This window comes from Apis florea, unplaced genomic scaffold (assembly GCF_048593485.1).
Source record: "Apis florea isolate Af1SG1 unplaced genomic scaffold, ASM4859348v1 contig_1914_pilon, whole genome shotgun sequence".
Classification (NCBI taxonomy): domain Eukaryota; kingdom Metazoa; phylum Arthropoda; class Insecta; order Hymenoptera; family Apidae; genus Apis; species Apis florea.
This window is the reverse complement of record NW_028256504.1, coordinates 446,812-473,322: the sequence shown is the minus strand read 5'-3', so window position 1 is coordinate 473,322 and position 26,511 is coordinate 446,812. Positions and strand designations below refer to the sequence as shown.

Sequence of the window (26,511 nt, the reverse complement as noted above, 5' to 3'; positions counted from 1 at the left end):
GAGATAATTTATCCATATAGATTATCCTAATTAAGGATCTTGAAATAAGAGAGATCCATTTGTATTAGTTTCAGAGAAATTGAAAGAAAATATATTTTTCCTTCGCGCAATAATTAACAATTAATAATAATAACTAAATTAAATATAAATGTTTATTTCAATTTTTTTGAAAACTGTCAAAAATGTTCAAAAATTAATCGATTTTTCTTCAACAATAGAATGGAAAATAAATTATTGATTTCTTGTCGTTTTATTAATAAAAAAAAAAAAAAAGAAAAAAATGGAAGAAGAGAGATATAATATACAACATCTCTGTGTTTTTATTGCACAAAGCAGTAATAAAGCAGGTCTAAAAAGGGGTCTATAGTTAAATCTGTAAACCCAACTTAATATAGAAATCCTTTTTTCTTTTTTTTTTTTTTTACATGCATAATAAAAACTATCAAAAATATATTTGTCCCGTCTCACCATAAGATAGCAGGTTAAATAAATGAGTGAACCGGTATAAAATAGAAAACTTTATACCCTTTCCTAAAGTATAGAGAAAAGAAAGTAGCAATTCTTGCAAGTGACCTTAATCTAATATTTCACCGTTCCTCGAATATTCATTCTCTATTCTTGTCCCATTTAAACAGAGAATCCGGAGCATCGAGGCGATATTTCGTTCGTAGAAATCAATTCTGTGGCTGTAATTAACCGAGATATAGGTCACTCGCGCTCATGGAAAATTCAGATGGCAAAAAAAGGAAAAGAAGAAGAAGAAGACGAAAAAAAGGAATGCGATTATTTTCTTCGCTGTTTCTTTTTTCGTGACCTCAGAGACCACGAAACTAGACCACGCGAAGTTTTTGGTAAATGTGTCAACCACCCGGTGTGAGATCAATACTTGCGCCCTGGTTTCTCCTCTCCTTCTTCCCCCACTCCTGTCTCACCCTTACCCTCGATGTACGCCCTATCCCCCTTCTGCTCTCTTATACCCCCACCACCGCGCCCCAACCAGCTCCTCGCAACAGCCCCCTATTGTAAAGCTTGTTATAGAACATTTCGTCTCACTTTTCTGCGGGATATACCTTCCTCGACGTGTCTTTAATTGCTGACACACTGTTGTCAAGGCGATATTATCAACGGGTAATCGAGTAAATTGCCATCGATTTTTCTATCTCGCGTGAATTCGCCCGATAAAAAGACGTCTCTTTATCTTGTTCCATTTGTTTTTAAAAATCTGCCGCGTACCAATTTCCTCGCAAAGTGTCGAATAACTTAATTTACGATCGCTGAACTCGTAACTTTAAAATTGCCTCGCCCGAGAATGGCTAGAGATCGTGTCTCCGTCACGACACAGCGCGAAAAAACCGGATTCAACTGGTTTCGAGCACCGAGAGATAAGGCGGTCGACGAGTGAAATGAAAAGCCACCGTATTTTTTCCTCGCTCTCCTATAGTCTTCTTTTCTTTCGAATTTTATTTTTCGTCCGAATGCGAAGATCGAAACGTTAAGATTGTTCCACGTTTATCGTGGAACATCGAAAAACTCTAGATCATCGCGTACGCTTTTCACCAATTATTTGTTTTTAGTATTTGTTCGTCGGTATACTCGACCAAGCTCGTTTCTCGCCGATGTATGTATGCTTGGGAATCATCCCCACCACTTAAACTCAGCGAAGCGAGTAATTTTACACGGAACTAATGTATCATGAATTTCGTCGAATGCTTCGACTCTCCTTCCTTCCTCGTGTTAACCGTCATTTTTTATGATCGCAAAGATAAATTAAGGCTAGAATTTCGTATCTCTGGCAATTGTATCATCGTTCGTATATTCGTATTCGAGATTTTTTGATCGATTCGTATTAATAATTTGCGAAATTGTAGAAATTGACGACGAAAAATTATCATTTAAAATTACCTGCTATCAAAATATCTACACATTTATCCACATTGAAATTAATAAATATCTACGTATCTATTTCGATTTTATTGATTAAAAAATATTAATCAACTTTAGAAGAATTTAAAAGAATTCTTTTCCATCCGTTAGACAATAGTTAGATATACATATAAATAATAAGAAGAAATACAGTTTTTCAAGATAGACTTCTCTTCATTCATCACACAGGTATTATTTTCCAAATTAATTTTATCATTTTCACAAATTAAAATAAATACATTTCGATGCCAATAGTTGGCAGAGTAACGTTCGCGACTATGACGAGCATATATAACTGCAACACCGCGAATAATTCGAATTCGAGCCGCGTTGAATTTCGTCAACTAATTTCCTATCGAGCAACTCAGAATCCACATTTCCCGCTCCCGTCGTATTTTCGCCCGTCGGCAAAATAAAATCGTTTTGTTTGCAAAAATAACAATTTACTGTTATCCCTGGCTCTTCTTCCTGGCGGTGTATCCCTTCGTGTACACTCTCTCCTCTCCCTCGACGCCACCTGCCTCCTGGAAGGGGACAAATAGCGCAGGGGGAGGGGGGAGAGAGAGCTCAATAGAGAGAGAGATGAGGAGGCAAAGGGAGCAACATTTCAATGGGAATCGAGCCCCGGATTCACCCCAACCGAGGCGCGCATGCTTCCGAGCGAAATTCTGCTCGCGTACATCGCTTCCGTTCTTCTTCCAGCGTGCTTCGCTCCACACTTTTAGATCGAAAAATTGCGTTTCCATGGTTTGCTACATTTAATTGATTTCAATTTTAATTTAAGCATTCGTTTATACATTCGTAGTATTTAAATATTTTGTGTACAAGTAAGAATGTATAAGATGATGAAGAGATTTTCTTTCTTTTCTTTAACTTCATTTTAAAAATGTGTGTGTTAATACACGATGCTTTTTGGATTTTAATTATTTACAGTGTGTAAATATATTTTATGTATATATAAATGTAACGCAAGTTGGAATGGATGTTTTCCAATGGAATTATATTTCTATCTTGGAAATTCTTTTGTCTATTCTTTTAACATTCTAGAAAAACATTCATTCCATTGTATCTTATTTTTGGATCAAAAATTGCGCGTGCAACGAAGCGTAAATATGTATATATAAATATGTGTAACATTGATCTTTATTGTGTATATTAAAAATAAATATTTTGCATATAAATGAATTTAATTATATTGCAACCTCTTGTTATTGTTAAATCTCATTTATTTTTAATATACAATAAAGAATACTTGTAAATAACAATTAAATTTGTTCAATTTGCATTCTAATGTATCAGCAATTTTTATCTTTAAACGTTACTGAAAAAAATACGCAATTTTCCACTGACTTGGAAAAATCAAAAATTGAATCGAAAAACGAAATAACTTTAACTTTCGAGTTAATCCATTTACGGATCGAGAAATGGTAGACTCGGGTCACTTTTAATATTATTATTATTTAAAAATATCACATTTACCCTATCTTTAATAATTATGCATTAAAACGCAGATTTTAGATTTGATTAGAAAAAGATCGATATTTGCTGTACGCTGTTATTTTCCTCGATTTCTTAACATTAACATCTTCGCATGAAATGTTATCAAAAATGTTTATTATTAATTCAAATATTAGCTAGATTTGATTTCGGACAATATTGCCTAAATAAAATATTTAATATTCGATATCTAAAACCCAGGGATTAAAATTCGATACTTGTTATTATCAAAAACTGCAATATAAGAATTCCGTTATACAGCAGGCTTATATAACGTCTAATTTTCCACTAGTCATCCACTTCATTTCGTTTCGAATTTTATATAATTATCTAATCCGAATGTATAATCCGACAGATATTCGAGGAATTCGTTCGTTCTCTCTCTCTCTCTCTTCTCAACAATTTGCAAAAGAGTTTTTACTTGTGGCAGAAGAATAATTTCTTGGCTCGATAAAGCCTCGATCTTGACATTCCATCGCATTGGTCGGTCACAATCGATACTTTTATTTCCTTGTGCCACCTTATCGTTAACCTCACATTTCAGCCATTATTGTCCGAGCCTCGAAATTTCTGTTCTACGTAAAACGCGTAGTCAACAAGTTCTTCCAAGTAATCGATAATGAGGCGTGAATTTTGAAACTTCAACTAAATAAAAAAGAGGATGAGAAAGAAAGGATTTGAATATTCGAATATTCTATCTATTATATTAAATTATTGGAATATTATTACTACATGTTATTAATTATTATTGATTATTTGTTTATCATTATTACAATACCGATTAGCTATAATGTTATTAACTTTTTGATGAGCTTGTAATGTTTATAATATAAAGGAATTTTCATGTAGACAAAGATACGAGTGGGATGTTAATACTGTGTAACAGTTTGATTTCAAAGAATCATAATTTTACTTATATATAATATCTAAGAGATATCATTATCTAAAAGATAATGTAAATTAATCGAATTAATTTCCTGAATTTTTATCAATTCTGTTTCTTTAACAAATGTAGTGTGTATCTAAATAAAGCAAGTATAATTAAGATACAGTAGTAGTGATATGAATAGCTTTTCCATATATTTTATTATGAAGCGCTTTTTTTATTAAATTCTGCGCTTCATTCTCGTAATTAAATTTTTTAATTGTATGAAAATAGATAGTTAATATCAGTTAACAATTACCAATATATAAATGTAATTGTAATAAATTCAATATGATGTGTAAATAGATTTTATACATTTTTTTCACTATGTATTTTTCAATTTCAAACAAATGTATAATAATTTTCTCTATCACTGTGTTTCATTATATACAAAAGCTACAATCCTATATATATTTCATATTGTTAAAATATTATTAGGTTTTATATTGTTTAATTTCAATTTTTATATTATATTTGTCAAATAAGAGCAATATTTAATTCATATTTGACAATAAAAATTTTGATATCGTTCCAATTATAATTTTAATTCATATCCCAGATAATAATCCAGAATTTGAATTTGAAAATATTTTTATATCATTCAAATTTTAATTTCAATAATTCTCTGTAATTCTTTAATAACAAAATTAAAAGAAGACAATGAATACTTTTTATATATATATATTTTTTTTTTAATTTTTAGATATTTTTAGTTTTTGGTCAAACAAATTTAAGATCTTATAAAATATATCTCGAATCAAAATCTTATGAATCATTTCTCTTTTTTAATGTCTTTAACTATTCTATATATTCTATTCTAATATATTGATTGAGATAAGGCATTGCTTAGAGAATATCGTTTCGTTTGAACAATCACGTGGTGAAATGACGCACATTTACAAGCATAGTAATTGATTGTGTAGAACGGCCTGAGAAGACAAGAAGAAATATACATACGTACAATGTGCAAACGTTAATTTGAGAAAACCTCGAATTGAAAAGTTCGATAAAACTAAAAAGTTTATTGCAGGTGATATTTAACGCGATTTAGATGATATCAATTTTATAACAATTCAATTATAGAATATGAAGTTTCAACAATTTAACTGGATTGGATTAAAAATTATTTTAAATCCAAGCTTTTTGATACCAGCCCTACCATATTCTTCTTTTAATTAAATTACAAATCTATAATATTCAAACGTCTCTTTCTCACGCAGATATTCGCAGATTGATTCGAGACGAGCGGTTTTAATTTTTATTCAGAAGGAATCCATCCAAAAAGTTTCCCCGGTTACTTATTAACACGATGATTAACAAACAAACTCGAAACTGGTGGCAATTGCGATTGGATATCCAGCGCATCCAGATCGATCGAGGTTGCAGTTCGTAAACTAACCGGCGCACCAGGTTCCAGGTCACTGGGTCAACCCTTCCATCGATCCAACCCCACCATTGAAAATTCACTCGCTTCGGGTTGCTCCTCCTCGCTCGAGCCTGGACTCCTCATCCTATATTCGGATACTTTCGCGTCATCAAACCCACCACGCCTTCCCTTCCTCCCCCACCTCGTCTCTTCCACCATCCCCTAATTATTTATCGGATCGTGGCAAATCTCGAAGCGTGCATATTTTCGTATATTCCGAATTCGAAAAATTCCACATATATATGTGTGTATATATTTTTTGTCACCTCGTTCACAGTCGAATATCACGGAGGAATATCTTTGTTAGATGGAGAATCGTTGTTAAAATTTTCTTTCCAATCATTTTCCAATTTCGATGTTGTTAACTGTCCAACTGTTGGATTTTATTGTATACAAAAATGTGGAACGAATCGAAGGTTTGTTAATCCTTTCCTCATTCGGGATGCCAATTGTTTCGACATTGAACGGTGCGAATTAATATATAACAGGTTGGGAAGAGCCGATCGAGGATGATGAATAAGAAAACTCTTCTTTTCTTTTTTTTTTTTTTCTCGAGGATTGAAAGCGAATGTTTGTACGCGTGTTAATAATACACGTTTCGAAAGATCGATTTTAAAATAAATGAAGAATTATTGCGCGTACGCAACAACGTTGGTTGAAATTCAAGTTTATCGAGCAATCGGAGTTGTAAATCGAGCAAGGTGAAGATCAAGGGACAAGTCTCGATCGATATTTTATCGCACCGTGCCAATTTTTTCAGAATTGATTAACTGTTTAAAGCTCGGGTTCAATGTAAATTAGAGATTAATTAATATAATGTAGATTATTATCATATCCTTCCTTAACGTATCGATGTTTCTCCTTCCAGATTACCGATAATCTGAAATTTGTAAATTGCGTATGATAATTTTTATGAATTGAATCTACATGCACCATTTATAATAGCGATTCGCCGTGAATTATTTTTAGCGGATCCATACTCAAATTTATTTAATTTTATAAAAACTCGCAGGACGTTCCATTTATCCTGAATTCTAAAAAAGGCTTTCTCAACATTTTGGTAATGGTAGCAGTAATAACTTGTTCCATTTCGAGAGGACATAAAAAGTTGGTGGATGTCGGATGGAAAAATGTCGGTCGAGGCTCGTTTAATTAATTAGTTGTAAGTAGAGCGTAGGATGTTTATGCATTTTATATAAAAATATACAAAGGCGTGCACACGACGTTGCAAAAAGATGCAAAATATTGATATTTCCTAATAAATTCCTCGTGTTTACATAAAATTTCGATAATATCGATTTGCAACAAACAACCATCTGTCTCGTAAGCAAGCTCAAATTTGAATTGAGACGCCTCTCTCTAACTGCTTAATTTCTCTCGTCTGGGAAAAAATAGATAGTGTTTTAAAATAATTCTTCTCCAACAAGTACCTTTGTAAACCTCTTACGAATAAATGGTAACAACAATATTAAATTAACGAAAATCAAACGAAATAATAAATAAGTAATAAATATGAATGAATGAATAACAACGATCGTTGAACAATTCTCAGAACGTACCCAATTGGTTGAATTATTCTGATTCGAGCACTGTTTCAAAAAATCGAAAAAGGAACAACAGCGACTTGTAAGAAAAAAAAAATTTTTCTCGATCCTCTTCTTACATCACGATCCACAGGTTGAGAACCACTGCAACAAGCAGGGGTTCTACTATACTATTCACTCAAATTCGAGAAAAATATAAATGTGTCGTTACGATTACGAACGTGAAGGGACGATTGGAAGAACGAAAGAAACGCATCGGAATCCGAGGAGAGAGACGCGTAGAGTAAGATTGAAAGTAGCGTCGAGCATTGACCCTTTTTTTGGGATTCTTCCGTTCACCGGGAAAAGTAGATGGACAGGAGCGTGCAAGCGATCGCCTCGCGCTAGGCTAAGAAGATCAAAGCGTGCTTACACGTGTCTAACACAGCATTTGAATGCTTAGAACGGTGTCTTTAAAATCTTTAAATTTCATCAAAATGTACGAATGTACATGAACGATAATGGGAAAAGTTGTTTTTTCCATTATTCTTTTATCTGATAAATAGAAATGGAAGGTAGACGAAAAGATCTATTTATAAGAAATTTGGAAAGGAAGATTGAGAAAAAAATTGATCGTGAAGTTACTTCTTTTTTTTTTTTAATAAGTTTTGTCTTTTCGATTTATTGTTCTTTCATTTATCAAAATTATCGTTTTTATATTAGATATGTATATAAAATATGTCAATAAAATTCAACGATAAACGATAAACGATATTTATCGATACAATTTTATGTATAAAATTTTCATTCGAAATGATATCAAAAATAAATATCCGAATATTTTTACGAACGATAGTGTACGTATCTAGTATACTTACATAGTACTGCATGCACGTAATTCCAAGGTACGGCACCGCGTTACGTTCGGAGTTTCCCAACTCCGTTGACACAAACCGTGTTTCTGGCACACTAACAGGATATATCCTCGTATATCTCCAAGCGTTTCAATTTTTTTTTTTCTTTTTTTTTTTTGCAACCATTAATCACTACGATGAATTTATACGAAACTAGTAGTAGATGATGTGGTTACGGATAATTTTTAACTTACTGAATTTAAAATTTAAAAGCAAAAAAAAAAAAAAAAAAAGCAGAGATGGTCTAAAAATATGGATATCCGATTTATAGGTTGTTCGCAAACTTTTCTAAATTTTAATGGGGCCCCCTCGTTAATCGACCCCCCCGATTCAAGTTTGTTACGTAATTCCAATCAAAGAAGATGATTTGTCGAGAGAATTGAAAAGACGAGCGAGATCATTTTCCAAGTTCAAAAGAGTGAGAGACTGCGATCCAACGAACAATGGGCAGAATTGTTGGACTGCCATCTTCTGGCCGATGTTTTTGTCATGCAAGGAGTTCTAGTAGATACGAGAAGACTGGCAGGTGCGTATATACGGACAATGGTCTCGCGGCCCCTATCCCACCGATATGTACGAGAATTTTTTTCCCCTGATTCGATCCAATCGTTAAACTTATTAACTTTGTTGTAAAAATTATATAAATGATAGTTATCTTGTGTATGTAAAATTTTGAATTTAGATATCTACGCATAAATGTTGTAAAAGAAAAAAAAAAAAAAATAGAAATATTCTTCTGAAAAGAAGATATTATTCGTTTTCACATGTTCTAATTAAAACCGCGTGCACAATAACACGAATACGAACAGAATGAGGTAACGAGGGAACGGTCCAACAATAATATCGCTCAATGAAAGCCGGAGCTTGTTCACGATGAAACGATAAATAACGATCGAATAGAACGTTACTACTGCCCTATATCTCTAGTTCTAAAATTCAATTTTTACGCCCGATCTTTCCATAAATTTTCCCATAAAGGATCAACTCGATTCTATCGTACTAACAACGTTTACGTATCGAACGTAAAGAAACGAGGAGAGCGAGGAAAGTCGCATAGGGGAAAGCTAGACTTTGTAAGTACTTACGTACGGAGGACGAAAGTCGGAACGAGGGCAGCGTAGGAAAAGGAAGAACAAGTGGTGGGGGTAGAGGAAGAGAGTGAGAGGAAGGGGAAAGGGAAGAGGAAGAGGAAGAGGAAAAGGAAAAGGTACGGTTGGCGGAGGCAAATAGAGGAGCCGGGTAGGTCGGAATCCTGGGTACTGGTTGGGTTGGCAAGGGAGGGCCTACGATGCTAGAGCATTTCTAGGCAAAAGGGGGCTAGAGGAGAACAGGGTCGACGACCCTTGCACGTGGAGTGCTCGGGAAGTAGGCCACGTCGTGACATCACGCAAAAGCAAGATGGCAGTCGGGAAACGGGCACATTCTCACAAGTATGCTCGACTGTGTACAACTCGACGGAGACGTGTCGACGCCTGTGCAATCGAATCTTTTTCTCTCTCGAGCGAGGGTGCGTTCCGATATTCAACGCCATCTCTCATCACGACCTCGTCCTTCTTTCGACCGATCACCGCTCTCTCTATCGGCCGTTTCGCTCGTGTCGCGCAGCCCGATGCGTGCCAATGTTCACGGTGTATATCGAAATACGTAATTTTTCGATGCAGCTGCCAACTGTGTTGCACCATCGTTTCCAAACATTCTAGCGTGTTGCGTTAACTGGAAATTTTCCGGCCGTTTCTCGACAGAATTACCGAGGTTTCTCTTTAATAAATGCTGAACAAAGTTATTGCACTGGGTTTATAACGACGAGGGCTTATACACCATAGTGTGTAGGCAGTATTGTCGAAATACAAGATAATACGTTATGCAAAAAGTAATTCTCTAATTCGTGAATCAGGCAGATATTATGGGTCGAAATAATAAGACGAAACTAATAAATTAGATCGGAATAATTGAAGTTTAGAAATTAAATTTAGAAATTTATTAAATATATGTGATCTTGGCAAATTCTCAATTGGATACGATTAGATAATAAATATGGGAGTATTCAACATACGAAAATAAATAAAACATGTGCTCGACTGATCTTTAAATGAATTTTTTCTTTCTAATTTTAATTATTATTCTTGATTTTTGTATCTTGATTTTAAGCCAAAAGACAGTGGTTCTCAATCCACGAGTCATTAGTCACTGCTGCTGCATTTCTATTAACATGATTTTTAACAATTTATTTTAATATATAATTAATTATACATAATTAAATTGCTATACTCTACAGAAACTATTAGAATAATTTTCCAACTACTTGACTTTACTATTAATTTTTTAACATTTTCTTTTCTCGACATAGAATAAATTATTTGAATATTACACAAGAATATCGCAATTCGAAAAAAGTTAATGGAAAATACTGTAATATAATCTTTCTGTCCTTTATTTATTTCATAAATTATAGGATACTCCGTGTATAATATATTTTTGATCAAGGATTGAATAGCGGAAAAATCATTGAAATTGTCGAAAGCAAAAAAAAAAGACGGACAAAATTACAGGGCACGTATCATCACGAGTCAAATAATCAGCGTTGGCAGGATCGTGTGCGACGCACTCGACGCGTAATTGTCCCGCGATTACGCGTTATACAATCCGCGAGCAAACAAAAGCGTTATTACTCGCGAATAAATCGCGAACGTGATCGTCCAAAACAATTATATAGATCGTACAAAGTTAACACGAAACCGGCCGCAAATCGAGCTTGGGTATTATTGAAATAAAGTATTTGAAAGATTATTATTAAAATGACACATTGTTTAATTGCATGTTATTTATTTGAAATGATTATGCGTTAATATATTTGATAACCGATTTTTCTATAGATTATTTAGAAATAATATTTTATTAGTAATCTTATCGTAATAATTTATATAAAATTATTCAAATCATATAATATATCGTAGTTAGAATTTATTTATGATCTCACGTAAAATAATTTGGTTAATAAAATTAACCAAAATAATATGTATAATTATCAATGAATTATTATTTCAATATAGGATTATTTTTATTTCACAAATAATATAATAAAAAAAAGTATCATATCAATTCAATTTAATTAATTATTATTTGTAATTTTATTTCAAATAAAATGTGCTCGATTCTGCCGCAAATCGTGTGTATTATTGTGGAAAATTCTTTGCTCATGCGAAATCGCGCAATGTGCGAACGAGCGGAGGTCGTCGCGTATGCATGCATGCGTGTGCACGAATGCAGAATCGTGTTTTTTATTCAGAACGCGCGAGCGCGCGAACGTGAGCAGGCATATGGCACCGTTGGATATTGGACGAAAGTCAAATTCATCTTACATTATTTTAGCGTCCGCAAGTGAGCCGATGTATTACAGAAATACGCTTGAGCGTGCGTGTTTACCGCCTGCGATTTCTGCCTGCATTTTAATTGCGATGATGTAAGCTTATTCGGATGCACGCGTGAAATTTTCCTTGTTCGAGCTGAGCAACAGCTTGCTTGTTTTTTTTTTGTGATTTCGAAATTCGGAATTTTTAACCGAATTTCGCCCACACAACGCAAAACGAGCGGACACGAAATCGAACATGTGTGTACGTGCGTAATGTAAGGTATATACGTCGTTATCGAGTGATAGTGATACGACAGTATGATAGTGAATTAATTATTAAATACACGCGTTTCAGCCGAGTTGAAGAAAAAAAATTTGTTTATTTTCTACAGAATTTATTACGTTCGTGTAGCAATGTAATAGTAGTTAATGATGACAAGGATTATTATAGAAATAGAACAGCAGAATATTCAGACGATAAAACCTGGTAATTGTTTCTCAGAAAGTGCAAAGTCTAACACGAGTTAGTAAACTACTCGCATAGGAATATAAGTACTTGCAATGCAATTACGATGATGTAATGTATATTATCTTATCGGGAAATTTTATTTGTCATAAAATAAACGTTTGTCGCAAAGCTTCGTTTCATGATTTCGTTTTAAATTATAAAGAATTTAAGTAATTAAATAAATATTAATTAAGTCATATTTTCTATAGAGTATTATATTATTATTCCATTTTTTTTGTCCAGTGTTATTCAATAAATATAGTTAGTATTAAATATTTAATTTTGAAAATTATGCGTTTTAAAACATTGCATAATTAACAAAAAAATGTAAGTATGTATTTTTCAATGAATAACAGGCGATAATCGTAACATGTACTAACGTGCACTAATCCTAAATAAACGGATATGACGTCATGGCAGCCATACGATCGAACTTATTTCGTATTCCTAATATGTCGTATAATACGTAGTGCAGGTCAAATAAATTTGAACTTGTTAAACTATCAACATTTTTATATGTTGAGTGTATTGTATAATTTTTTAAAATTTAAAAAAAAAATTATATTTTAATTAAAACTTATGAAGCAATAAATAATCGATCCACAGATGTTGCGTTAAAAATTTATTTCATCGTTTTTTCAGTGCAATATCAAAACCTGTTCAAGGTACAAGTGGCACCATCTTGTGATCGACATGAATTTTATTTTCTCACTATGAAGTGTTTATCGTAGAATGTTAAAATTAACATTTATTATTCAATATATAATAAGATTGCAATATTAGTAGTAATTGAAATTGAAAAATATAAAATTATAAATAAAATATATAGTAAAACATTTTATAATTTTATAATTCTATATTATTAATATCAATACTCTTACAAATTTAATTAAAATTATATATTTTGAATCGTTGATAATCTATAATTGTGGATGGATTGTGATTTTGTGAATAGTATGTTTTGTGAAATCCTTATTTTGGTTATTTTTTTTTTTTTACGCTATTTTATTTTATTTATTTATCAATTTTTTTTTCATTTTTATGACGATGAAAAGGGAATAGTATTTCTTAATTTATTCGTATCACATTTAAATTATTCATTTATATAAACTATCGTAACAATATGAATGAATTTATCATTATATTATTATTATATTATATCATCATGATTTGAGAATTTCGCAGTGGTGTAACAAATTCAGCTTATCAAATGATTCGAATGGAATTCAGATTTCTATAGTTTCTTTATAACTTTTTTTTATTATTTGTTTTGCATAATGTTAATAAAATATTGTTCTTATATAAGTCTTTATATCTAAGATGTTGTGATAATACATGCGTCGGTTTACAGATACCAACGTTATTAAACATCGGTAAAAATAGTAATTTAAAACTATATAAATAAAATATTGAGAACAACAATCTCTGTTATTTTCAAATTCCATTTATAAAATACCATCAAAATAGAAAAAATAAATAAAAAATTTTGCATTGATATTAGCTATAATTTTAATTAACATTCTTGATTAAGCATGTATTTAATTATAAATGAATTTTATTTAATCAATATCTTTTTATAAATACCTATTTATTTATATATTTTGTATACTATTATTTTAATTATATCTATATATAATCTATATTATTAAATTAACTTCAAAATATCCTTGAATAATTTATAATAAATAAATAACTTGAGAAATTTTAGATGAAAGTATGTAAATAACTCAACATAGTTATAACTCATAATCAATTGTCTGCTATCAAATATCATTTGATAGTTTATAGTTTATAGTTAGAAAAATTATCAAAATGAACCATTCAATGTGAATTCAAATAAACTATGAGTGAATTTTTTCTTTTACAATATTAATATAATAAATTGTCAAGAGAATAAAACCTTTATTACATTTGCAATCACCGAAAAAGAAAAAAAAGAGAATAAAAATTCTTAGAAAATATAAATTCTCTAAGATATTTTAATTTTAATGAATAATTTTATTTATTAAAGAATAATTTATTTATGAATTTAAGTAATTTATATATTCGTATTCAAGTAAAATAATTTATAGATATAACATTATTTTAAGAAATACAATCATTTATCAATGCAATACTAATTGAAGAAGCGATTAAAATTATCGAAAATGAACAATAATATAACATTATAATTAATTTTTAAAAAGATTTTAATAAAAATTTATTATTATTGTACAAGTGAAAAGCTATAAATAAGTCATTATTATAAATTATAACTCTAGAAAATAAATTTAAAACTAATGACTTTGTAATTCAAATAAAAAAAAATAATTTAACATATTTAAAAAATAATTTAAAAATAATTGTTATTTATAACTAAACGTGATTATTTTAACATAACATTAATATAAAAAAAATGTTACTCATGGTTATAATAAATATATGCAGTTATTGTTTGTGCAAAATTCTATATATATATATATATATATATATATATATATATACATAATTAATTTCTAATATCAATTAAAATATTTCATTGATAAATGAGGAATAAAAATATATATAACTCACCAACTTAGATGCGAAGAATCTGCATTATTTCAAATAGGAAAATAAAAACTGTAACAAAATGTAAAACTTTAGAATTTAGAATATACTTACTAATTATTTGATAAAATAAAATATGATAGTTCTATTAAATTTTCATTATAATAATAAGAAGAATTGAAGTTTTAATAAATTCTAATATAATAAATATAATAATAATAAATATAAATATTAAAACTTTAATATAAAAATTTTTGAAATTAAAAAATTGAAAATATAATGATTCTATTGCGATATAAGATTAAAAATTATATGAAATAAGAAATAATTACCATTTCACATGATGAATAATTTCCTTATTTTTATTGATTCATTGATGCTAATGTATATTCGTTTAAAAAAGAAAAAAATAAAAGACTATTAACGGATCCATTATAGTTAATGAATAAAAACTTATTCTAACTTTGCGAAAGATTATTATAATTAAAATTATTCTTCTAAATAACATAAAAAAATTTTTTAGCAAGCAAATATTGATTCTACACTATTGATTCTATTAATAACATGTCACTGCGCGCGATTTCAAAATATTAAACTTTACTGCTTCTCCATGACGCCATATTGGAACTTTTCCCGCCTCTCTGAAATTTAATTAATCAGTTAATAACCTATACAAAAAAAAAAAAAAAAAAAAAAATATATATATATATAAAAATGAATATTTAAAATGTAAAACTAGTTAGATATTGAAATAAAACATTGGCATAAACGCTAATCTAAAAAATCAAAATATAAACTACTTGTAATTTTTAAAGAGATAAAAAAAAAAGAATAAATTGAAAAGAATATTCAATCATATTAATAAATATGAATATGAATCGTATACATAATATTAAAAAGCTATATTAAGTAATAATATATGAATATAAATAATACAGTAACACCTTACGCCGAATTTTGATTTGCGAATTTCAAATTAAAAAATGAATTTGCTCGATAGTTTGCCAACAAGTTGAAATATATAGAGCATAAATAAATGCAAACTTATATAATAAGAAATTTATAGTTTCAATTACAACATAAACGAATATAAGAAAAAATAAATATACTGTATAAATTTTATAAATATATGTATTTAGAAAAAGAATACGTATAAATAAAATAATTTAATTTGATGAAATAAATTTAATTATAATAAACTAATTATATTTTCAGTACAAACCTATAGAAATCTATTTTTAATCTATTATTAAATAAGAAAAAATATAAATTTACTTGATATATAACAAATTCAAGGACAATATTCAAATAAATTATTATGAAATATAAAGGCTTCGAGTCATTTCGATAATAAATAATCAATAATCTGGACAAACTAATAATTGAATTGAAATCTTAATTGACAGGTTTATATTACAATATAAACTACCGGTAACCTCAATAGTTAAATATAAATTCGATCGAAGATCGGAAGAAAAAAAAACAAAGAAATTTGAAAAACTAATTAATTTTATTATTATAATGTTCAATGATTTAATAAGTAAAATCTAATGATAATCTATAAATTCTGTAATAAAAGAATTACTTACTGTGTAAATCAGATCATGCAACTTATGTTGATATGGCGATATATTCTGTTATAATGATTTTCGACAGAAAACTATATGCAACAGGTTTGCTTTCTGATTGGTTGAAGCAGTGTTCTTTATTCATTTAGGTGTTCTTTATTCATTTAGGTCCCGCGAAAATTGAAATATTATATAATACAAAAATTAATTAAAAAATTTATTAAAAAATATAATAAAATTTAATTATTAAAATTAATTTAAAAAAAATTAATCAAAATAGAGAAAAATGAAACACAATAAAGAAATTTAAAATAATTTACAAAACTCAAAAAAAATAACATAAAAAAAGAAAATCAATGTAAAATATAAAAAAATAATTAATATATAGCAATATATAGATAATAAGAGAAAATTAAAACAAAAATTCTCGTAAACTAATATAAAATACTTCAACATAATAAGAAAAAAATAAAAAATCAATATAAATAAAAGTATAATTCTAATATAATTTAATTTAAAATTATATTTATTATTTTGAAAAATTATTAAATATATAATTTAATAATAAAAATTAAAATATTTATTTATAATATATTCGAAAAATATTTGAAATTATATTCGAAAATTCGATCATTGACAATACTATGCATTTTTATTAAATTTTAGCGAAATGATCTTTCATTAATGACAGTTAAGAGAACTTTCGACAAATAAGTTAAAACTATAACACTTTAATTAAATTTTAATAATACAATATATAAATAATTTTTTAATTTATTCTTATAATTCATTATATTAATAATACAATATTTCAATTTTCGCGCGGCTTAAGTAAGTATCGGAATTATGCCTACCAATCGAAAAGCAAATTTAGCGTGTGGTATCAGTTTTCTGTCGAAAATCATCGTTGATTTGAGTTATATGATTTATACAGTAAATAATTTCATTCTTATTTTTTGTTATAGAATTTATAAATTATTAGTTTCGTTTATTTATTAAATATTGTGATCAAGAAATTAATTAGTCCTTTATATTTCTTTATATTTTTTCTTTCAAACATTTATTTGATTGTTGAGGTTATTAATATCTTATATTATTATAAATCTTTCAATGAAAGTTTTCAATTATTTATATCTATTTTCACATAATTTTAATTATATTTTTTTATTTTATTTTTTGATTTTTATTTATGTAGATTATCGATAGTATCAAGATGGTTTTGAAGAAATAATGATTAATGGCATATATGATTGACAGTTGATTCTTTCATTTACCTCAGGTAATATTTTAATTCTTTTCTTAAATAGACGCATTTAAAATAAATTTCTTGTTATTTACATTAAAACAAATTTACAATTAATTAATTAATTTATTGTAATTTTATTAAATTAAATTATTTTCGTGATATAATAATTTATAAAGTAATTAATATAATAGTTTTTCGAATGCGTATATAATTTATATATTTATTTCTTTCTTTCATTTATGTTATTTTGAGACTTTTTATTGATTTTTTATATGAGATTTTTTACATATAAGTTTTTTAAAAAATTGAGAGTTCCCATTCATATTATGTTAAATGTAATATGATTTGTTAAATTTATAATAATTAATTTATAATAATTCAATAATTGAAATCATGGCGTAAAGTGTATATTATGATAATTATGCTTATTTTTTCTTGAACTGTATAATTTAATTTCTATTAATTTGTCAAGCTCGGATGTCGGAAATATCATTGCCGGAACATTCTCTTTAGTGTAAGCTTTTAGTGTTACAAGTGAAAATCATTAATATGAATTAATATGTTGATATGCTTTTTATTTTTTCATTTTTTAAATATAAGTAGAATATAGTATACGGTATACTTAATATGTATGATTAGCAGATAGAAATGAAGAGTTATTATCTTATAATCTTATTGGATAGGCATTTTTGTATAGTAATTTATTTCTAAAAATATAATTTGAAAAGTTAACGGTGAAATTGGAATGAATGAAGAATGCTTTTTTTTATCGATTTTTCGAATTTCGCGAATGATTGCGATTTGAACTCGAAAATGTTATGTTTGATAAATATGTGATTTTAACTAACTAGTTATCATTGAATATCTATAATCTTCGTTCATATTTTTTATAATCTAACAATAAATTTAAAAAATTCATATAGATAAAAATTATGAGAATTATTATTATTTATTATTTTAATAATTAATTTAAATTAAATAAGTCATTATTTATTTTTAATAAAATTAAATTTATAGAAACCTGCAGCAATCATTATTATTTGATTTTTAATTGTACAATTTATATTATATAACTAATTGGTTGCAGTAATTATATTTTTATGTAAGAAGGTTATTAAAATGACAAAATTTTTTTATTTTAGTTTCTAAAATTATGAAATATAAGAAATACAACTTTGGTTATATTTGTTTTATTTATTTTTAAATAATTTATGAATTATAGTTTAAAATCTTTGAATAAAAAAAAATATTTTTTCGGTAATAAATAATCATTTTTATATAATTATATAAATCGAAAAAAATTAAGAAAAAAATAATTTTATATATTTAAATTTATAATATTTAATATTTAATAATAATTTATATATGTATAATTTTCGCATAATTATTATTATTTATTTTATTTGCAATTTACATTGTAATGATAAAAATGTAATTTTGCACGCTTATATATTAAATTTTTTCCTAATAATAGAATTAAATTTAAATTAAATTCAAATATTCAATCATTTTGCAATTTCAGTTAGTAACATTTTTCAATTTTTATTATTTAACTTTTTATTTAACTCATAATTATTAAATTATATTTGACGTATATATATGATGTATATATACTTAAATTTTAATATACTAGAGAACGTAAGAAATAATTTGATTTTTTCTGAAGTCGGTATGTCAGAACATGATTTTATATGTTTATTTTTTTCTCTATTCAAACAGTAATTACCCAAGAATGATAACTTAGTTATAATTTAGGATGTTACAGATAATATAAATAATTATTCTTTTCTCATTCAGTATTAACTAAAGCTCGAAATATTGTAATTATTATTTCTAATTAATAAAAATTAACAATATGTATTAGTGTTTTTTATCGATAAATTTTATCGTACATATATAAAATGATGTGGAAAATTAATTCCACGTTTTCCTAGATGGTGTTAACTTGCGCATGCGTATACGAAGAATTTACAAGAGCGACATCTTTCTGTTCAGTAAAATTTTACCGACTCGGTAGAGGCTTCTTAACGTCGCCATTTTGTGATAGTGTTTGAACATTGAAGATGCTGTTTGTTTCGACATTTTGTGAGAACTGAGAATTAGTTTCACCTTTATTTTGTACCTGAAAAAATGACACAGTTTCTGCCACCTAATCTATTAGCACTTTTTGCTCCGCGGGATCCCATACCTTATTTACCACCCGTTAGCAAGCTTCCACACGAGAAGAAAAATGGAGGCTATATCGGCGTTGGAGGTTTTCTTAAATATTTTGAGGTAATCAAAACTTAGATAGAATTTTATCGTATATATATATATTATTAAAATATTTTTTTTTTCAAGTATTTTATTATTACAATTTTAAATATAATTGTTTAATGTATATATTATCGTTAAATAATGTACACACAAGAGAACGAAAAAGAAATGTATATTTTTTTTATAGGATCCCAAAGATACACCACCACCAGTACGTGTGGAAACAAGAGAAGAACGTCTTGAACGAAGAAGAAGAGAACGCGCAGAACAAGTGGCGTATAAATTAGAACAAGAAATTGCAGTATGGGATCCTGCTGGTATTCCAAATGTAACAGCAGATCCTTTTAAAACTCTTTTTGTAGCTCGAATAGTGAGTTTTTTTTTTTTTTGATAAAGATATTAATATTTATATAATGATATATTTATATTTATATGTTTAGTAAATATTTTAATTTTTTTTCAATATTTATGTAATATTTTCTTTAGAACTATGATACATCTGAATCCAAACTTAGAAGGGAATTTGAAGTATACGGTCCAGTAAAAAAGGTAGATGAATAAAACGTGATTTATTTTGGATTTTTATAATGTGTTAACGAACAGATGAAACATTTAGTTAATATTAATCATTATTTTTTAGATAGTGGTAATTCACAATACAATAAATGGCAAACCTAGGGGATATGCTTTCATTGAGTATGAGCACGAAAGAGATATGCACTGTAAGTAAAGCCCAAGAAATGAGAACCCCTTCTTGAGAACCTCAGTGAGTCCATAGTCTGGAATTTCATCCTTACTTAGCGTCACTTCCAGCTAGTTATAGTGGGGCAGGGCTTTAGTTAGGCTACCCATTTTCATTGGTACTAAACCAGACGGTACGGGGGGTCCCGCCATACATCCATGCAGGATTACCATTCTGTAAATGCATATATGGTAAACGATCAACTGAAAAAAGAAATATTGGCTGTCTTGATTAATGCAGTTTTTATCTTGTTCTTGGTACAGCGTGGTGGCCGCTGCCGGCAACTAGTGCCGTTCACTATTCCATGCAAAATCCCTGAACCTGCCTGATATGATAGGTTTGTATGTGTGGTAAGATCCAACATACAACAACGTTTGTTAGCGTCTATGCTTACCCTATTTATCTTGTCTGATTTTGTTACACTTGCGGTTCGAGTACTACTCCTTTCGGGAGTATTCGATAGACATACTCTTAAAATGTTAGGAGTCAGAACTCTTTCCAGTGCATATTTTGGGCTGAAATTTCTTTTATTTTTAACTACATGGTTTGCAAAAGTTAGCATTCTACATTGAAATTGATTGGTGGGCTTTTAGGAAAAAGGTTCAGGGACACGCTCTGCAAGCAGTTAGATTTTGCGCCTGTACATAAAGGTAGACTATATACAAGTATCATAATCAAACTATCTGTATATATATTACATCCTATTTAAATATATTAAATATATTTTAATATATATAAATATATATATACATATATATATTTATATATATTTAAATAAATATATATATTTATATAGAAAATATTTAAATTATCTTCGAGCAAAATTTAACCGCATTTTTTCTCAATACAACATTAATAATCATGCATCATTAGATAGTACACTATATATTATCATATCTTGGTTGTAGCACCTACTTTTTTTTTTCTCATAATGGGTATTATATTATTATATATATATAAACATTTATAGGTCACACTTACTCTCTTAAAAATTTGCATAAAAAACGTGTACCAAGCGAATATCGGGCACCTTATATGGACTTACGATAAAAGATATTTTCTCGTTAGGTCTAGTACCAAAATGCATGTTCCAAACTAATTGATGATTGTTCTTTCTCATCACATCTTGTTTCGTCGCTGTTTTTTCGTTTTTACTAAAGATTTAAATTAGTTAGTTATATCATCTTACTTGGAAGGTCATTTAAATCATTCTTTTTTTTTTTAATCAATTATTATTTACATTTAAGTCCTTGAACATATCAATTTCGATATAGAATACTAATTTATTCTAAGAATCTGATCTCTCTCGGACTTTCATCTTGAATCACAGTCAGTTCTTTGAAAAATGTACAAAAACAAAAAGAAAAAAAAAAAAAAAAAATTACGGGTATATATTCGTAAAAGGTAAATATTTTTTTGCCGTGGAAATAAAGTATCCCCTTTATTGAACGAAAAAGAAAAAAAAAAATATAAATAAATTCTCGTTTTAACGTTACGTTAAATTTATAATATATAATTAGAACACAATATAATATAAAGTATAAAGCATACGATACTTGCGCACGGTTTGGTCGTAAGTAAAAAAAAAAAAAAGCGCACCAGGTAAATGCAAAGTAAACTTCTTCGGAGATTGAACGAACATATGAAGACTGGGCACCTTCCCAATGAATAGCATACGCGCTGGCCTACTCTATGCTCGCGAGTCTCTTACAAGTTCATTTCACGATTAAACGTACTTCTAAGATTTGTGTTAACTTCCGTACGTAAGTAGCCGCGGTAGGTATTTTTGTATCTGCTATACATTTTTTGAACTTTACAAACTGTAGATTTAAGGTACCGAAAAATCCGTACATTTTATTACTGATTTTTATGCTCCGCGAATATAACGTAGAATCGTGATTTTATACGGTAAAATGATCATAACGGTACGGTATCCGGACCCTCTTTCTCTTTTAGTAAACCTATAGTAAACGTAATATCATTATACATTCGGCGCTTTGTACGCTTTATACGCAATCTTGTACGGTATCTTGAACACAGAAATTGACTAGTTTAATTCAAGGACTTTGCCTCGTGATGGTACGTACTGTCACATTTTACTTTATAAAAGAGCGCACGTTATAATCGGTACGTGTATATAATCAGGAATAATATGTGCCGATACCTTACGACCTCAATCACTTCTGAAAAACGTGTAACGATTATTAGTTTGGATAATTCCGTCAAGACAATAGCAACATATCTAACAGAAATGAAAGTAATTTCGGAAAAAAAAAAAAAAAAAAAAAAAAAGAAAAGAAAAAAAAATTAAAAAAAAGTAAAAGAATTTAATATAGGTAATGTAGCAAATGTATCGTTTGATACTCGTTATATATTATCTCTTTTGTGTTTTCAGTATATCGTATTCTCAGATTGTTCTTTGTATTCGTGTCTGTATATTTTTCATTTGTACGAGACCGAAAATTGCCGAAATTTCACGGTTCGCACTGTCAAGTCTAAAGATTGAAGTCTTTTCAGAAAAAAAAAAAAAAAAAATATATATATATATATACATATATATCTTTTCTGCCACCTCAAGATTTATTTCCTCGAGACATAGAAGTCTCATAGTTTTATTAAATAGTGAGCATAGTGATCGCGAGCAAATGGTAATTTTCAATCGGTACTTCTAGCTGCTTATAAGCATGCGGATGGTAAGAAAATAGATGGTCGGAGAGTATTGGTTGACGTGGAACGAGCTAGGACGGTGAAAGGATGGTTACCGCGAAGGCTTGGTGGTGGACTTGGTGGTACTCGAAGAGGTGGACCTGATGTTAACATAAAACATTCTGGTCGAGAAGATAACGAAAGAGAACGAGAACGGTATCGTTTGGAACGAGAGAGGGAGAATTCTGGACGCCTTGATAGAGATAGGTATGCTATATAATATTTTTACAACAAATGAAAAAAATATAGAAGAAACAGATAATTTTATATATCACAATTTAATATATTTTTAAAGTATTAAATTTTAAAGTATTAATTTTTTTATTTTTGTTTGCAGAGATCGTGATCGTTTGGACAGGGAGCGTAGAAGATCGCGAGATCGTAAAAGAAGGACAAGAAGTAGGTCGCGTGATCGAAAACGTAGACGAAGTCGCGATCGTTTACCTGATCCAGACATTGAAGAGATTCAGAGAGACGAACGGCCCCGGGATAGGAGAGATCGTGATCGTGAACGTGACCGTGATCGGGATCGTAAGAGAAGACGTTCTAGAAGTACCGATCGTGATCGTGACAGAGACCGTAAGAGAGATAAGCGTGACCGTGATCGTGAACGTAGAGATCGGAAAGATCGGGGTGATCGTCAAGAGGAAGATACAAAAGAAATTCGAATTAAAGAGGAGCCTTTGGATGGTATATTTTTCATAATTCATTCAATTATTTTTTTTTATAATTCAATTATAGATTCATTTTTAATTCAATTATAGATTATAACAATTGATGAAATGCTAATTCTCTTGTGAAAATTTTTCAGATTACCCTGATTATAGCAATACTTTCTCCACGTCTGGATCTTACTTCACCGCTGTAAAATACGAAGACGATAATGATCAAGAAGTAGAAGAGAAGTATAGAATTCCAGAAGGTCGTCCAGATCCCCCTCCCTATAATAATTATGACTCCGTACAAGATTATTGATCTCGATAAAATATCTCTTGTATTGTTCTTTTTCGTTACCACACACGTCACGATGAATTAATGCAATTGCTAATAATGTATTGTATTTCCTATTGTTATTAGTGTAATATCGAAACTCATCACATTTGAGTATTTAGTTTCTGTATACTTTACAGCGACCAGATACTCAAGTAAGGATATTGCAAGGTAAGCAGATTTGGACTTCTGATTTATATGCAGTTATTTCTTAATACTTTGTTAATTCGAAATTTTCTATATTTATGGTTGGTATGAAGGTAACTTGTGTAAATGAATTTAGGCGAATTAAATGTCAGAATTACATTAAAAAATTTCAATTATTGTAGCAGTTTGTGTAACACCTCGCAATATGGACGTGACAGATCCATGAATATTCAAACTTTATTACAACTACTATGATTTTATTCTCTATATGTGTACATAAATATATATTAAACGTAATAACGTTAAAATTAGTTCTTTCATGACTGCTGCATGTATATTTATATATGCAAATAAAATAAATTACATACTTAATTTTGTTAATTATCCCAATATCTTTTTAGAAAATATTGTGTGTATGCAAAATTGAATAAGTAAGTGTTTAAATAAAAATAATTTGTTTTAACATTCATGAATAATTAATCAAATTGTATTACATCATTTTATTTTTTAAAAAATTCAAAAGATCAATGTTTATAAAAGTTTATGAAAGAAAAGAATGATGCTTGTATTAATTGTAACTATATGCATATATCGTACGTTGCGGTATTGAACGAGAGTTATTTTTTGTTACACGTAACGTAAATGGTCGGCTCATCGCGTATTAACTGGACCAAATCATTCCGGTCTCTTACCTGTGATATCGATAGCGGGATTAAAAATAGTGAAAACTTCCAAGAAAATCAATTGCAACTTTAAATAAATTTATTTAGAATAATTGATAATAATTTTAAATATTTTATTATGTGAAATTATATATATATATTTTTTTAATCGTATAATTTATCAATAACAAAGATATCGTTTTTCAATTTAACATCGATTGAAAAAATGAATGATTAATGAATATCGTTTTAATTCATACTCTATTTTCTATTTCTTTCATTTTCTTTTTTTATTTTATTAAAAAAATGATATATAAATTATGAAATATTTTTAACAATTAATATTTTATTAAATATAAAATGAGAATATGTACGAGATATTTAATATTTAGAATTGGCGCCAAAAGTATATTGATACTTTTTGACGCACAGCGCTGCAGTAGATGCGTTGTGACATGTTTGAAGAAAGCGTCTCATTATTTTCCGTATGTTCAGAATAATATAGGTGAATATATTAACTGTTATTATTATTAAAAAATATAATTTTTTTCTTTTCGTTTTAAAATTTTTCGAATTTAATTTCTAAATTTAATAAAATTATTAAAAACACCTTCATTGTAGGTTTGGAAGATTTATAGTTATTCGAATTTTTCCATTGTTAAAAGTAAAGCAAACTATATATAGTTTATGAATTTAAATTCTAATTTAAATTAAATAATTTATTCTATAATAAATAAAATTTATCAAAGTTCAGAAAATTTATAATTATTTGATTTTTTCATATAAATGAAATTATATACAGCGTAAAATTAAAAATCTGAAATTTAAATGAAAAATCTATTTTGCAGAAATTGAATCATCGTTATTATTATCAATTAATCGATGACGTGATGACATAAAATGACATAAAATGTGAGAGATATTGTTTGGTGAGATGATCGATTAAAAGAGGTTATAGGTGTTTGGAAGCGGTAAGGTATAGCGAGTAAAAGTTCCTTATCTTATTTGTGCGATGTCGATGTCAACCATTCTCGCCATTAAGCGCTTGTTCCCCGGAAATTACAATTCTCCTGTAATAACTTCGGATTGTTCCTGATTCGAATCTCTCGTTCGTCAAAAATCAACTCGACAAATCACACCAATACTATAATATTATTCTATTAGATATAGAACTTGAATTCGCTGTTTTTATATTAAATCATTTATAATTTTAATTCAAGCATAAGATATAAACGGAATAAATGGAATTATAAATGGAATATGTTACAATTTGTTTGATTTTAAATTGTTAATGCTAATCCAATAATACTTTACCATGAAAAGTAGAAAAATTGTATAATTTTTTTTTTCTTTAAACAAATAGTAATTTTATTTTTAGAAAAACATCTAGAATTTATTTCTAGATATAAAAGTTCATCTGATTTTTGATTTCTGAGAAATTTTTGGACATTATAAAATTATTAATTTATATTTTTAATTAAATCAATTGGTGAATGATATTAATTATTAATACGATTATTCTGATCTGAGAGTATTGAAATAATTTAACTGGATTCAAATTTGTTTTATTTTTTTACTCGTTATCAGATAAATTAAATTC

The 26,511-nt window shown here is 28.4% G+C and overlaps 1 protein-coding gene and 1 long non-coding RNA gene across 2 annotated transcripts; both read left to right on the top strand.

Moving 5' to 3' along the window:
• The first annotated feature begins 9,850 nt into the window (after positions 1-9,850).
• On the top strand, positions 9,851-10,298 carry LOC147658569 (uncharacterized). Its single transcript, XR_015294302.1, has 2 exons — positions 9,851-10,034; positions 10,103-10,298. It is a non-coding gene; the product is annotated as an uncharacterized LOC147658569 (long non-coding RNA).
• An 8,790-nt stretch (positions 10,299-19,088) lies between these two features.
• snRNP-U1-70K (small ribonucleoprotein particle U1 subunit 70K) lies at positions 19,089-24,621 on the top strand. The gene is made up of 7 exons (XM_086914748.1): positions 19,089-19,682; positions 19,852-20,034; positions 20,151-20,213; positions 20,305-20,386; positions 23,079-23,319; positions 23,450-23,802; positions 23,924-24,621. Exons 1-7 carry the CDS (start codon positions 19,539-19,541, stop codon positions 24,085-24,087), a joined length of 1,230 nt encoding a protein of 409 aa, XP_086770874.1. The 5' UTR covers positions 19,089-19,538; the 3' UTR covers positions 24,088-24,621.
• The last annotated feature ends 1,890 nt before the right edge of the window (positions 24,622-26,511 follow it).

Bases quoted from the DNA above. Each gene is read 5' to 3' on its own strand.
- snRNP-U1-70K (XM_086914748.1), top strand. From the start codon at position 19,539: ATGACACAGTTTCTGCCACCTAATCTATTAGCACTTTTTGCTCCGCGG. The intron at 19,683-19,851 runs GTAATCAAAACT...TTTTTTTTATAG, and splicing joins GTTTTCTTAAATATTTTGAG to GATCCCAAAGATACACCACC. The intron at 20,035-20,150 runs GTGAGTTTTTTT...TATTTTCTTTAG, and splicing joins CTCTTTTTGTAGCTCGAATA to AACTATGATACATCTGAATC.